We start from the raw sequence: 13,449 nt of genomic DNA, 5'->3' as shown, positions 1-13,449 counted from the left end.
TTTCAAAAGCCAAACAAATAATAGGCATGCATTGTGGCTAAATTCCAAAAAGTGCCTCCGTCAACCATAAAATAGTATTGATTATTTTATCCATGACACATATTCTCAGTGCTGGAGAATCATTGCTAGGGAAATGTTTTAAGGACTAGTATAAAACTTGGAAGGAATATTCCTAAAGTGAGGCATCCGAGGAAGAGAGACTCATCCGAATATAATAGTACAGTTGCTGTAAATATGCTGCAATTGTACGGTGATGTGACAGTAGTGGTTCCTTTCCAAAGCAGATATTCTTTTAGCAGTTCTTCCGCATAGTGTTGTACATATGGAAATACACATCCTCCTAATCCACAATGTGAAATCAATCCAAAGTTTTGGGATTTGAGCCAATGTCACCATTATCAATCTATTTAGTCTGAGTAACTGACTTGGATAGAAAGGCTACAGACTGAAAATATGAGCTGCGGAGTTCCTAAAAAAAACATTTGATTCCAATGAAACCCAAAATTCTGAGAAATTCTAAAAACAAGCATGGTGATATGTTGGGAGCTTCTGACACTAAAGGGATGGGTAGTGTGAGTTACTGAAGTTCACATTCGTGCAATGAGGTTACATGTTTTCATATCCTCACCTGAACTGAGGAAGAAGTTGCAGCCCAAAATAATTTCTTGCAATCTTGGACTAAGGTGGAAACTTTTTCTGTGTGTGATACATAGTAGTAGCATGTTTCTTTCTGATTTTCTTTATAAACCTTCAAATTTTTTTTTTTATTATTGGTGAAGTGCATCAACAAACGATTTTCTTGCTTGGACTGACATTTGAGTATGCAACAGCTTCTCAGACCAAAATTTAGTAATTTTGAACAAAACCACGTTGTTAGTTGCAGACACATTACTTTAGTGTAAAGGTTTCAAATTAAACAAGCAATGGGAAATAAGCAACAAGGTAGGAGGGAGGGAAGAAAAAAAAGTATCTCATTCTGAGCAGGAGCAGCGGAAGGACACTAATAAAGACATTAATCAATACTTGCTTCATGCTTCATCGAAGGGACAAACAAATGAAGAGAAAGTAAAACCGGCACATGCTGACCAATGACGAGCAAGGAACTCAGAGTGAAACTGAAGTCAACCAATGGCAAGTTATTGACAGGTTTTAAGCCTTTTTTAGGTCGAGCCTAGCGCAGTGCTCATGTGCTGCTCTGTGAGGCATGATGTATATGGTATGTGTGGTTGAAGAAGCTTCCATCTTTTCTATTGGCTTCTGTTAGTTACCATGAGAACATAAAGGTGACTGTAATTGTCCTCTATGGTAAAAGGAATAGGGATACCCCTTCCCACCCCACCCCCTCAAATGAAATAGTTGCACAATGTACTATCAATACAAATCTTTCACTAATGACAATTATCCGTTGAAGTTTCATTACACCATTTTAGTCTTCGGGTAAGTAACAGGTACTGTACTTTGCAAATTGTGATTAAGTAGGCTGACTGTATAGGTGGAATAAGCTTGAGTGAGATCTTAGCATCCTTTCAGGTCATGCAAAATAGCAATATAATCATAGGAAAGCGCAAGTGTAAGAGATTAAGGTGTCAAATGTGCACAAGAGACACAAAGAAAAACACAACAAACCGATTCCACATGGCACCGCATCAAATTAGCAACAACCAAGCAAAGCCGTCCAGAAGCAATCATGACCATTACAAAACAGATCTAGGACCCAATGAACAACAGCAAACCAGAAGCATCCTGAAAACATTGAGAAAAAAAAGGGCTTACATTAATATTAAAATGTGCAAAGTCTAAAACACCACCTTCAAATCATTATCTAGCACTTTGCATTCCAAAGCAGACATAATGCATGCCTATGCAACCACAGCAGAGAGTGCAGCTGCAAGCGTGCAGTACCGTAGAGGCACTCCAAATCGTCCTGGCCGGAAACCAACCAGTTCTTGAAAAGACGCAGGTGATAAGAGCACTGGTTCAAATGATGGGCCAAGGCTCCATCCAAGCAGATATTCCGGCCAGGGATATAGTCTACAGAAAAGTGGTGCAGCAGCTGGGCAACCTGGCGATCTTCAAGGCATTCTGGAGCAGGGAGAGTCAGTGCATGCAAATAGGAGAGAAGGAATGCATGAGGATGAAACATAAACAGAAGGAAAAATAAATAATGTAAAATACTATAGCGCAGGCTCACATATTAAGCAGACCCGACTTAAAAAATAAAAGTATGCTTCTAAGAGGTTGTGCAGCGAGAGAGACAGTATGAAGATTTCCAAAATTACTGCTCTTAGACAAGAGATATGATGGAGATATGATTATTGTATAGTAATGCCCCAGTTTCCTTCCAATTGACATTGTATTTTTACTTATTACACCATCAGTGCAATTAACTTTGAATGTGATATTTACCACTAATTTTCTTACCAACTATCAAGGTGAGCTCACAAGTTTGAGATACAGGCAAAAAAGTATTTTAATAATAATGTTACAAACTTCTACTGACCATCATTTTCAAATCCCAAGGCAAGGCTCATTCCTCAACTAGAAGTTCTTGAAACTATTTGACCATGCATAAAGAACAAATATTTTGTCATTGGGGAGGTGACCAATGCTTTCTGTCAAGGTTGGATTCATTTTAGACTGGTCAAGTAAGAAGAGGCAACTACATAAATTCAAAGCAATTCATGAAGACCTTATTTGTAAATGTAGTTGTTCCAGTGAACCATTTTTCAACTGTGTTTTGTCAATTTCAATTGTCATTAGAAAGAGGTACTCTCAAGGAACTCGACTGCTGTCCTTCATGGGCAAGGTGACAAAGAGGATGATTTCACAAACGTATGGAGTGGATAATGCTAGATTAGTCTTTGATGGAAATGTATCTTTGATCACAAAAGCAACATTTGATATGCTGCAGAAATTGGAATAAAACAGTTGAGACATGCTACAGAAACACTTGCAAATGAATATATAAGGCAATATATATAATCAGGTCAAGCATGTTACTTACCTTCTGTAATGCTCTTTCTAGTGGATATCTAACCACAAATTCCTCGCATTCGGATAACCTCAGGCATCAAAGGGGATCTGGTAATTCTTCATGGAACAGCTCTTGTCTGCTACCAGGTAGCGCCTTCAGACACTGCGGTGGTTTAGTCATACATCTGGAAGTGAAGTGGAGGAGCTTATGGCACCATCCTTGCAGGGTGGCATCAGTTTCAAAAGCAACATCCGCCCCCTCAGATATGGAGCAACTAAAATATTGGTTGACAAACAGCATGCTCAAAGTAAATTGGAACCGTATAATTTTAAAGAAGTCCACTCTGCAGAATGGGCAGGAGGGTTGATGGTGAGGAATCTGTGGTTAGAAAGAGTATCCACTAGAAAGAGTATTGGTGAAGGTCAGTAATTAGTTTGTCTGCTGGATACCTCAAACCAGAGATTGCTAAAATTTTTAAAACATTTTTTTTTAAAAAGCAGTGTCTGTCCCTTGGTGGGTCTGTGGAGAATATTTCACACAAGAAAGTACTGTACGACAGAATGGGCAAGATGCCGCTCTCTGCACACCTGAGAATCGAAACAGTAGTAATGCCTAGTAAAGGTATAGACAGAAGTCCAAGTGGCACCCTGACAGATGTCTAGCACAGGAACACCCCTAGCCCAGGCTGTAGTTGTGTCCTTTGCTCCAGTGGAAGGAGTCAGAAGGCCCTCAGATGACTTCTTGTGAGCCAAGAGTTACAGAGGACAAACCTCTTCTGGACTGCCCTTCCATTATTTGTAATAGCAAGTCCAACAAATAGCTGGTTGTCCACTGAGTGTTCCTTAATCCTATCAATACAATTAAGGGCCCTATTAGCATCCAGTTAGTGATGCAATGCCTCCTCTTTAGAAGGATATGGAGGAAAGAAAAGACAAGGAAGCATGATAGGGTGCCCGACATGTTAGGAGGACAGTACTTGTGGGAGGAAGTATGCTTTTGCATACCAATGTGTCTAGCAAAAAGGTAGTAAACAGCAAATGCGCAGGCAAAGGTTAGAGTACACTGCCACATTAAAACAGGATAAACAGTTTCAAGAGTCAACAATTTCAGAGTACAACTGTCAATGGGCTCAAAGGTTGCACACATATAATGCAAGGACCAAATTAAGGTCTCTCACTACAGCATAATGAAAGATGCAGGTAGAAACATACATGGGATCCCTTTCGAAAAATTTACCACAACAACAGATTTGAATAAAGAAGCTGATTAGGCAAAAGCTGAAAGGCCAAAATGGCCAAGGGACGATAAGTCACCTTTAACAGTGCCACAGCAAACCTTGCTCATACAGAACCAAAACAAATAGAAGCACATCAAGCATAGTAGCCTGAAGAGGGTCAATGTGTCAGTTTTCACACCAGGCCACAAACTTAGTTCAACGGTCAAAACATATGGACTTTGCGGAAGGGCAGTGAGCCACAAAAATCACATTTATCACTTCCGAAAGCAAATTTACCCAACTCGCTCCATTTTATATCCACACATGGAGGTGTAGATATTGGAACTTTCAGATGTGCAACCCTGCCCTGTTGCTGGGACACCAGATCCCCCCCCCCAAAATAGCTGGAGTGGAGAACAGGTGTTCAGATTGAGTATTTCAGAGTATCAAATTCTCTGAACCCAACCTGGGGCTATCAGGATGAGTCGAGCCTGGTCTCTCATGACCTTCTTCAGGACTCAGGGAGCCAGCTGCAGTGGCATGAATGCATCGAGAAGGCTTGCATTCAAATGAAGGTCGAACGCCTCTCCCAGTAATTCTTAGATGGGGAGTAGGATTCTAGGGCACAAAAGGCATAACACTGAGCATTGTCAGCTGTAGATCTACACAAGGCACATCCTGCTGAGTAAAGATGTCTTCACCACCTCAAGGTGAAGATGCTATAATCATGGTCAGCAAGATGATGCCTGCAAGCTCATCTGCTCTGATGTTGAGAGAACAGACCAAGTGATTGACCTTCAAGGCAATCCCTTGAAGGGCCAGCCACTGCCTAAAACTCAGTGCCTCCATGACACAGTGCACAAGACCCCAATCGGCTATGCTTGTTGCCGTACCACATGCCAGCCATGTTGTCTATCAGGACATAGACCTGCTTCAGGTGGAAGGCAAACAGTCTTCAAGGCCCAGCTGGATGGTACACAACTTAAGGTGGTTGATGTGGTATTTCTGTTTCACTTGACACCAGAGGCCTCTGATGAAGTATTTGTTCATATACACTCCAAGCTCAAAGATGCAACATCCGCCTTGTTCACGAGTACTGGATAGGGCAAGGGAACTGCTTCCCACAAGTAAGTTTGACATACACCATTAAAGGTATTGGGCTGCCTCGTCTCGGATATGAATCATGCCCGAGAGGCCCCCCCAGTGAAGAGCCCATTGAAAGTGAACGTTCCACTACAGAGCCTGCATATATCACCAGTCACGGAGCACCAGCAATATTCACAAAGGTGGGACACCAAGAAGGCTCAGAATCCTGTGTGCCAGACTAAGACATGATCCCAATAAATCAGGATCACAGCATCAATGTATTTGACTTGTTGTAGGGTTGAAAAGGTCTTCAAACCCACCATGTCCAAGGAGGCCCCAATAAAGGGAATCCTTTGCACCTGTGTAAGATGGAATTTTTGGCTCGTCGATGAAGAACCCCAGGATGGACAACAACTAAGAAGTCGTCAGTAGGTGATCTGTGACTGAGTAAGACAAGCCTGCCATCAGCAGTCAGTTGTTCAGGTACAGGAGTAGGTGCATCTCTGACCTGCAAGGAAGGTGTGTCAGAAGAACCTGTAACTGTCTGAAATAGCTGCAAAATTGCGTCTTTAAAGTACCTGATCTGCTGCAGAGGCAAATCAATTCTAGACTTTCAAACTTTTTAGAGTTGTGGGACGCCTGCTGAGATGGGTTGTGCAACATCTCCCTACAATGGGATCAGCGGAAAGTACTGAAAATCTCTCTAGACGTCTTGTGCTTACACTACAACTTGTCTTTTGATTTCATTTGGACCTTATTCAAAGATCGTTACCTGCACTGAGAATGTGAATGATACCTGGACATGAGCCCAATTCTCGTGCTAGGAGACGTATAACTTCACTTCATTCTCCCTGAAGACCTTCAGCTGCTTAAGTGAGCATATATGACAGGATTTCAAGGTCTGCTTGAAGCACAAAAGACAAACACCAGTTGAGGGACAGGACTACTGTGAAGACTGTTGCTACCAGCGGCCGGCACACGGGATTCAAAAGGTGAAGAATCATGGTGAGAATTACTAATCAGAAATGTAACAACTCTAATAGAAAGTCTCAGAAAAGTGAAGGAAGCTAGAAGATAAATACTGGATGAGGAGCATGTGAACTAAAATACAGTTCTGCAGAAAAAAAATAATAAACGTATGCACAGCATACATTACAAAAAAGAAGGAACTGACAACTTTGCAAACAAAGAAAAACAAATTTCTAATGTTTTGTTATATAAGTACTTACCTGAACCGTCAACCTCAAAAACAAGTAATATTATTTACAGATGAATATCCCACAGCAGACTTAAAATAACGCATTAGGGATCCAGTAACCTGAGCTATGAAATTATTTAAAATAATACAAAATGGTTGACAGTTCTTTAGAAAGCCAGAGATCATTTGACCCTGGTACTATCAGTAGTTAGTATAGTAAAGGAGGTCCGGATACTACCAAGTACATTATGAAATCACAAGTCCCATCCAATTTTCTGTGCTGTTCCAAGTAAAATCTTTATTGGCAAAGTAGATTATTTCAGTTCTTGAATCATAACAAATCCCAAAAAAGATTGCATTTAACAGTCAAAGTAGATTCTTCATTTATTACAAATCCCAAGAAAGTATTCCATAAACCGCCAACAGATGTTTTGAGGAATGTCCTCTTTCTCAAGGCCAACATGTCTTACTTATTCTTTCTACTAAAATTCATCTTAAATTCAAATCAAAGGGCAATTCCACATCACAAATGGCATACTCCCCCAATCAATTGACATCATGAGTATAGAAACCAAGTTCTTCCTTTAATAATCACCGCAATGATTCCTCAAAATAGGTTTTTACTGTTTATGAAATATTTTCTTGGGATGTGTAATGTATTGCAATTTACTTTGTCTCAAATATTTCAGTGCTTCTCATGGACATTCAGTAGCTAATGTCTGGGGTTTAGGCTACAACTTGGTGACCACCACACCCCACCCCACCCTACAGAAGCAGAGTTGAGGTCTCTGGGCTAATTCTCAATCCAGGCATCTGCCCCCAGTACTAAAGGCAGCCCACTTCACTGTGTATCACTGTCACCTTCCGCTGTCTGATAAACACCAACATCGAATCTTCATATAATTAAATCACCTATTCTTTGGTACTAGTTATAGCGCACAGTCCTACAAAAGTATTGCAAAGCCTGGTTGCCAGGGACTCAAGAGCTGGTGCAAATAGTTATGCAATAATCTCCAACTTCCATTGATCTGAAACTGTACTGTTCATCCTCTCCCTCACCATTGGCCTGGTATACAGCAATCTGACCCATCCTACAAATTATGAACACAATTCATTGGTCTAGTATTCAGAATAACAACCTCGATGGTAATGTGTTGAATGTGATTTCGCAGACCAGCAAATCTTAGACTATTCAGCACACTGGTCCTCATGAAATAACCTGGTTACTACCTCTAACAGTCTCTTATCATGTATTTTGCAGAGAACTGTGGTGTCTGTGTTTATCATTGATAAGAAATTATAATACACATTTTGGTCTAGTGGGTCTTTGGTTGGCTTCTGCAACAGTATTACTATGGCTTCTCTCATGGATGTTGGAGGCTACCCTTCTCTTCTATCTCCGTTATGCTTCTCAGAACTTTGTTGATTAGAAGGCACCATCAGAAGGCACTTAACTTACTGGCAACTTGCCCAAATTCTGACCATCTATTGACTCTATTACCTACATTCCCGCTAAAATCCATTTCAAGTATTCTCATTGCTGCACCATTAACAAGAGTAGTGTGATCATTTTTTGATTCTTTTTAAGTCTAGCGTTAGCCAAGGCCTTTTTATTTTGCTAAAATGATATATATAATATAATTTCAACCAGTATCTTCACGCATAGGTCTGTTGTTGTGTCAGTCACTTTTTGTCCCCACCCACCACAGCATACATCATGGGGCAGTAAGATAAGATAAGATAAGATACGTTTATTGCACAGTTAATTAAATCATGGGGCAGTAGGACTGCACACTTCAGCCTCTGGTTAACTTCACTGTGAGTGACGGCATTTTGCCTTTTAACAGAGAGCACATCCAAACACAAACGTGTACCCTTTGGTGTCATGGGCTTTGAAGGCAATGTCTACTTTTTTAGACAGCAAAAGCATTCACGAGTGCTTTTTATTTTTTGGTTTGCCATTTTTACTTTTGGCTAGAGCTTGTCTTCTCTCTCTAAATAATGTGATTAGCAGCAGTGTGTATAGAGCTGTATTAGTTAAATCGGTCTCCTGAATCAAATCTCATTTTTTCAGACACTCCCTTCTCATCATAGATGGTATTAAAGCTTTATTATATTCCGTAGAGCTATGGAGATTTTACGCTCTCAGATGCCTAATCTAGCAATGAGGCTTCGGTTTTAGTAGTACTTAATCTTCCGTTTCTTTGCAGTTGGATGTGTTTCAGACATATTTACAGCAGGGTAAGTTAAGAATGGCCAATTTTTGCATGTGGTGTTTGTCGTTTCAAAAACGTCAAAACTTTGAAAACAATAAAAGCATTAATGAAGCTTCTTACGGGAAAGGAGTGCCTCTTTTTTGTGGTACAGGAATCATATAAAGTATATGTCCTTCATCACTATGGAAGTGAGTGATAATTTGTACTCTGAAAATTAGTATCTTATGTGCGTGCAACACATACTTAGTTTTCGTTTAGTCTTTTACGCACCATGAGGAGATCAGCACATCTCACCATGGAAAACGTACAGTCTAAATACAAAATATGAAGAGAATAGGTATCACTGTATGACGTTTTCTAGAGTGATCAAATTACATGTTTCAACCTCAGTTCAGTTACAGATTGTTTTACCGCTCACCAATTCAGGAATTTGTTACTGTACACAAAACAAATTTTTAGGTCTCTCCTGCCAATGCGCTTGCGGATTGCTGGCGAGATTATAGTAAGGGCAAAAGAACAGTCTACCAAAACGGCGGATTAGACACAGTTCATGTGAGACAGGCGCGTGCACGAGGCCAGCCACGTCACACCACCATTTGTCTGTGCCTCGCATCAGACTTCAAAGGCTGCCGCTCCCCCCCAATCACACTTCAAAGGCTGCCGCTCCCCGGCCCCCACATGCACATCACACACCACCACTCTCCTACTTCCCCTCCCAAGGCCGCTCTTCCCATTCACGCGCTCTGCAGGTCACCATTTGCCAGCATGCGGCCGCTCACGCTTTCATCCCTATGACTCCCCCCTCTCCTGCTTCCCTCCCACCTCCCAAACCGCATTGAGACGCAAAGACTTGTTTTCAATCTTGCCTCCCCCTGGGATCCTCATGCACCCTTGGATCTTAATTAATGCACTCAGGCGCCGTGCTGCCTATAGCACAGCGCCTGGTTTCATGGTATTTTTTTTCCAATGAATGTGCTCGGGTGCCACGCTCCCTAGCATGGTGCCCGTTTTTATGTCTCTTTTCAAAATTAATGTGCTCGGGCACTGCACCTCCTAGCACGGCGCCTGGTTTCCTGTTTTTAAAAAAATGTAATGTGCTCAGACAACGCACTGCCTAGCACTGTGCCCGGTTTCATAGTTTTTAAAATTCATTTGCTCGGGCGAAACACGCTGCCTACCACGGCGCCCGGTTTCATTAAAAAAAAAATCCTTTCCTGCCTTTCGCGCCCTTTTGCCAGTTTGCCTTTTCCATCTGACTCAGTAGTTTTTTTTCTACCAGCTGATGCTTTTGTCAGTCTCTTTATTTTCTAGCCCCTTCAATAACCTGCCTGCCTCTCTGATGATCTGCTTCCCCTGCCGACGCATCCTCTTCCTCACTGGTGCCATTGTATCTGCCCCACCTCTCCCCCCTTTTAGCATGTTCTCTTCTCTCTTCTCTCTCTCCAGTCCTCTCTCGTCTCCAGAACTCACCTCAACCCTTAATAACTCTTGTCCTTCCCCCATAGACACTGTCTTCTCTCTCCCAGTTTGCTCTCCCTGTCTGCCTTCGCCACCCTTCCGTGTCCTCAATGCTTTTCACGCTTGGCGGAGCCCTTTGACTCCCTCAGCGCAGCGTTAGTTTCTTGATTGCATCGCTGCCTTTAAAGGCTGCAAATTCCCAGGTTTCACCACCACTTTCCTTTTCACCATATCCCTATTGCCCTCCCTCCCTTTATCTATTGCCCTCCCTCTATCTATCTATCGCACTCACTCTATCTATTGCATCACCACAGCATCACTCAGCACCACCACAGCATCACTCAGGGGCACCGCAACATCACTATGCGCTACCACAGCATCACTGAACGCCACAGCATCACTCGTCACCACCACAACATCACTCAGCGCCACCACAGCATCAATCTGTGCAACCATTCAACAACAACTGGTTCAAATATGTTCTCTCAATGTTTCAAGCTTTATTACAAATGTCACAAAAAGATGGAAATATTTCACTTCTGTTCTTGGATTTTCGTCACAATAAAAAACACTGAACATAATCTTCACAAAAGTTATTTACAAACGTTTAACTGTTTAAGCTATTGCCATTATAAATTACAATAACTTTTATTTAAGTATTAATTATTAAAAAAAATAAAAGCCATCCTTATTTGTAATATCAATACACCTAAGTCACGTAAATACAACACATATTGCATTACAAATGCTATAGGTGTCACATTTGCGAAAGCTAAAACTATTGGCATTGTAAATGACAAAGCTATTATTGTAGCTATTTTCAAAACCAACACATAAATACAACATTTGTCATTTACAATACCAATAGCTCAAACTTTCAAAATGTGAGACCTATTGCATTGCAAATGCTTGTTTGTAAATGCAAATGCTATACTTATATATTTGCAAATGGACGGCTCTCAAAGTGCATTTTGTCAATTGTTGGAATATTAACATATTCAATGGGCCTGGGCGGAGCTCGTGGAGTTTCAATCCATGGAATTCCGTGGATTTACTTTAAAACTCTGCCAAATTCCGCGGAGTTCCGCGAGCTTGCTCGGCCACCCTTAAAAGGAAGTCTGTGTCCGAATATTCAACTGTTATGCTACATTGACCTATACAATTACAGACAGCCAAATTAAAGGGGTCAAGACATATAGAATATTGTTTTTTTCAGATGGACTAACTTAAGGCCTGATTATGATGGCAGTGAACCAGTTCAACGTCATTGTAAAGCCATTCACCGTCCGCCAGATTGTGATCGCGGGCGGAAAGCCCAACCGCCACGGGTCCAACAGAAGCAATCGTTACGATTGCCTTTCGGACCCGCCCGCATCCTCAGAATGGTGGCGGTGCATAGCAGGCATTGCCCGCCAGATTTGGATGCTGGATACCGGCCAGCCTTTCCATGGGGGTTCTCCCACCATGGAAAGGCTGGCGGGGATGCACTTCGGGGGTCCGTTGCCGGCCCCCCGTGGGCAGTGGCAGTATAGATTTGCACTTGGGGGGCACCACACCATGTGGCAGGAACCTCGCAGGCACGATGGTGGACGGACTAAAGTCTGTCCGCCATCGTAATTGCTCCCAAAGTGACAATTACTTTTTGGCAAAAAAAGGTACCATAAAAAAGGACTTGAACAGTGAGTTGCAAAAGTGTTTGTCAGCCTCTAGCGCACTGCCACCCATGGGCGCAGCTACACAGTTCCAGAAGAACATGAAGGAGCCACCCCCCGGCACTTACCAGGAGTGGCAAAGCTGAGAAACGCTAGCAAGAAGGTTGATGAAGTCTTCGAGCCTCCTGTGATGCATAATCAATATCCAGCAGGTTCCAAGAGCCAGTGATAAACAGGTTTTGTTATTCTGCACTGCATCTCTGGCTAGACTTGGTCTAGCTCACAGTCACTTCAATGGGTGAGCGCAGGGTAAGCAATCAAATGTGGGAGCCAAAGGGACAGCAAAAGAGAGCTGCAAACATCCTAAGCAGACATTATCTACTTAATTAAAGATTTCTCCACTAAGCCCTTTAGCAAATCAGAGAGAGGGATTGGGTTGATAAAAAGAACACCATAGGCTCCTAGAAGACAAACACACCAAGTAAAGGGATCAAGATAAGCAAAAGAGAGAGGGAGACTGAGTCAGAGGAGGGAGTGAGAGTGCATCATGTGTATACTGCCTACCTGCCAGCACCTAGAGTCCATGCATAACTTGCCTCACCACCGTACCACCCCCAGAAATTGTAAATTCCCACTGTTTTAACCCAGCTGGCTTCTGCACCTCCTTTGAAGAAAGAACCTGAGAACAGGAATTTAAACTACGTCCGGCTGACAGGCCTCATAATGAAACTTCTAAGCCCAGAATATTGGTCTGATAAGTGATAACACACTTAGTCAAGAGTGCCCGACTTCAACTTGCAGCCAATTATTAGGGTTTCAAAAGCATACATTAAAACCATTGTATGCAAATTAGGTGCATGTTTGGGCACCCCTTCCGTGGCCACGAAAGGGGCAAAAGGCAGACCGTGCAGGGAGCGTGGTGGAGAGGCCCAAGGACTTAGCCAAAATCCGAGAGTCTTTGAAGCGCTCTAGTGCACTGTCTGCCTTGTCGCCGAACAGGCGACGGCCATTAAAGGGCATGTCCATCAAGATGTTCTGGACATCCCCAGAAAAGCCAGTCGTCCTCAACCAGGCTTGACGGCGAAGCGCCACCGACGCTTGAAAATGTCCTACCCAGTGAGTCGGCAGAGTCCAGTCCACAGCGGATGGCGGACTTTGCTGCACCTCTCCCCTCGGCATCAGCATAGGAGAGCACAGCCCGGGCTTCCTCCGGACATTGAGGCAGCACTTGCGCCACCGTATCCCACACGGAGTAGGAATAACAGCCCAAGAGGCATGCAGTGTTCATCGACCACAGCCCACAGCTGGAGGAAGAAAACAACTGCTTCGCCAACTGATCCAGCTTCTTGGATTCCCTGTCTGGTGGTTCGGTAGGGAATGCGCTTTGGGACGCTGAGGCTTGGACTACAAAGCTCTCGGAGTAGGGGTGTTGGGAGAGGAAAGTGGGAACACCAGTGCGGTGGCATTGAGCAACCATCATATCCACAGGAGCCCCTGTGGTGGGCCTGGACAAGGTGCCCAAAAGGATGTCTGTGAGGGCTTCATTAAACAGCAGCAGGGGCTCAGAAGAGCTCGCTGCCGGGAGAAGCAACTCTGTCAGAAGGTGAGTCCTGACTGCCACAATAGGTAGCTCGAAGTGTAGGCCCTCG

General features: G+C 43.0%; 1 protein-coding gene across 21 annotated transcripts in view; it reads right to left on the bottom strand.

Moving 5' to 3' along the window:
• PPIP5K1 (diphosphoinositol pentakisphosphate kinase 1) overlaps positions 1-13,449 on the bottom strand; it is a 1,366,868-nt gene that overhangs the window by 135,575 nt on the left and 1,217,844 nt on the right. Inside the window, exon 30 of one of the 21 annotated variants that reach the window (XM_078683288.1) lies at positions 1,903-2,082. The exons of the other annotated variants lie outside the window; for them this stretch is intronic. Coding sequence (XP_078539414.1) covers positions 1,903-2,082 — 180 coding nt within the window. The remainder of the gene's footprint in view (positions 1-1,902; positions 2,083-13,449) is intronic. 21 annotated transcript variants of the gene reach the window in all.

Source organism: Lissotriton helveticus, chromosome 3_1, assembly GCF_964261635.1.
Source record: "Lissotriton helveticus chromosome 3_1, aLisHel1.1, whole genome shotgun sequence".
NCBI lineage: Eukaryota > Metazoa > Chordata > Amphibia > Caudata > Salamandridae > Lissotriton > Lissotriton helveticus.
The sequence above is the reverse complement of the archived record's forward strand: the minus strand, read 5'-3'. Positions and strand labels throughout refer to the sequence as shown.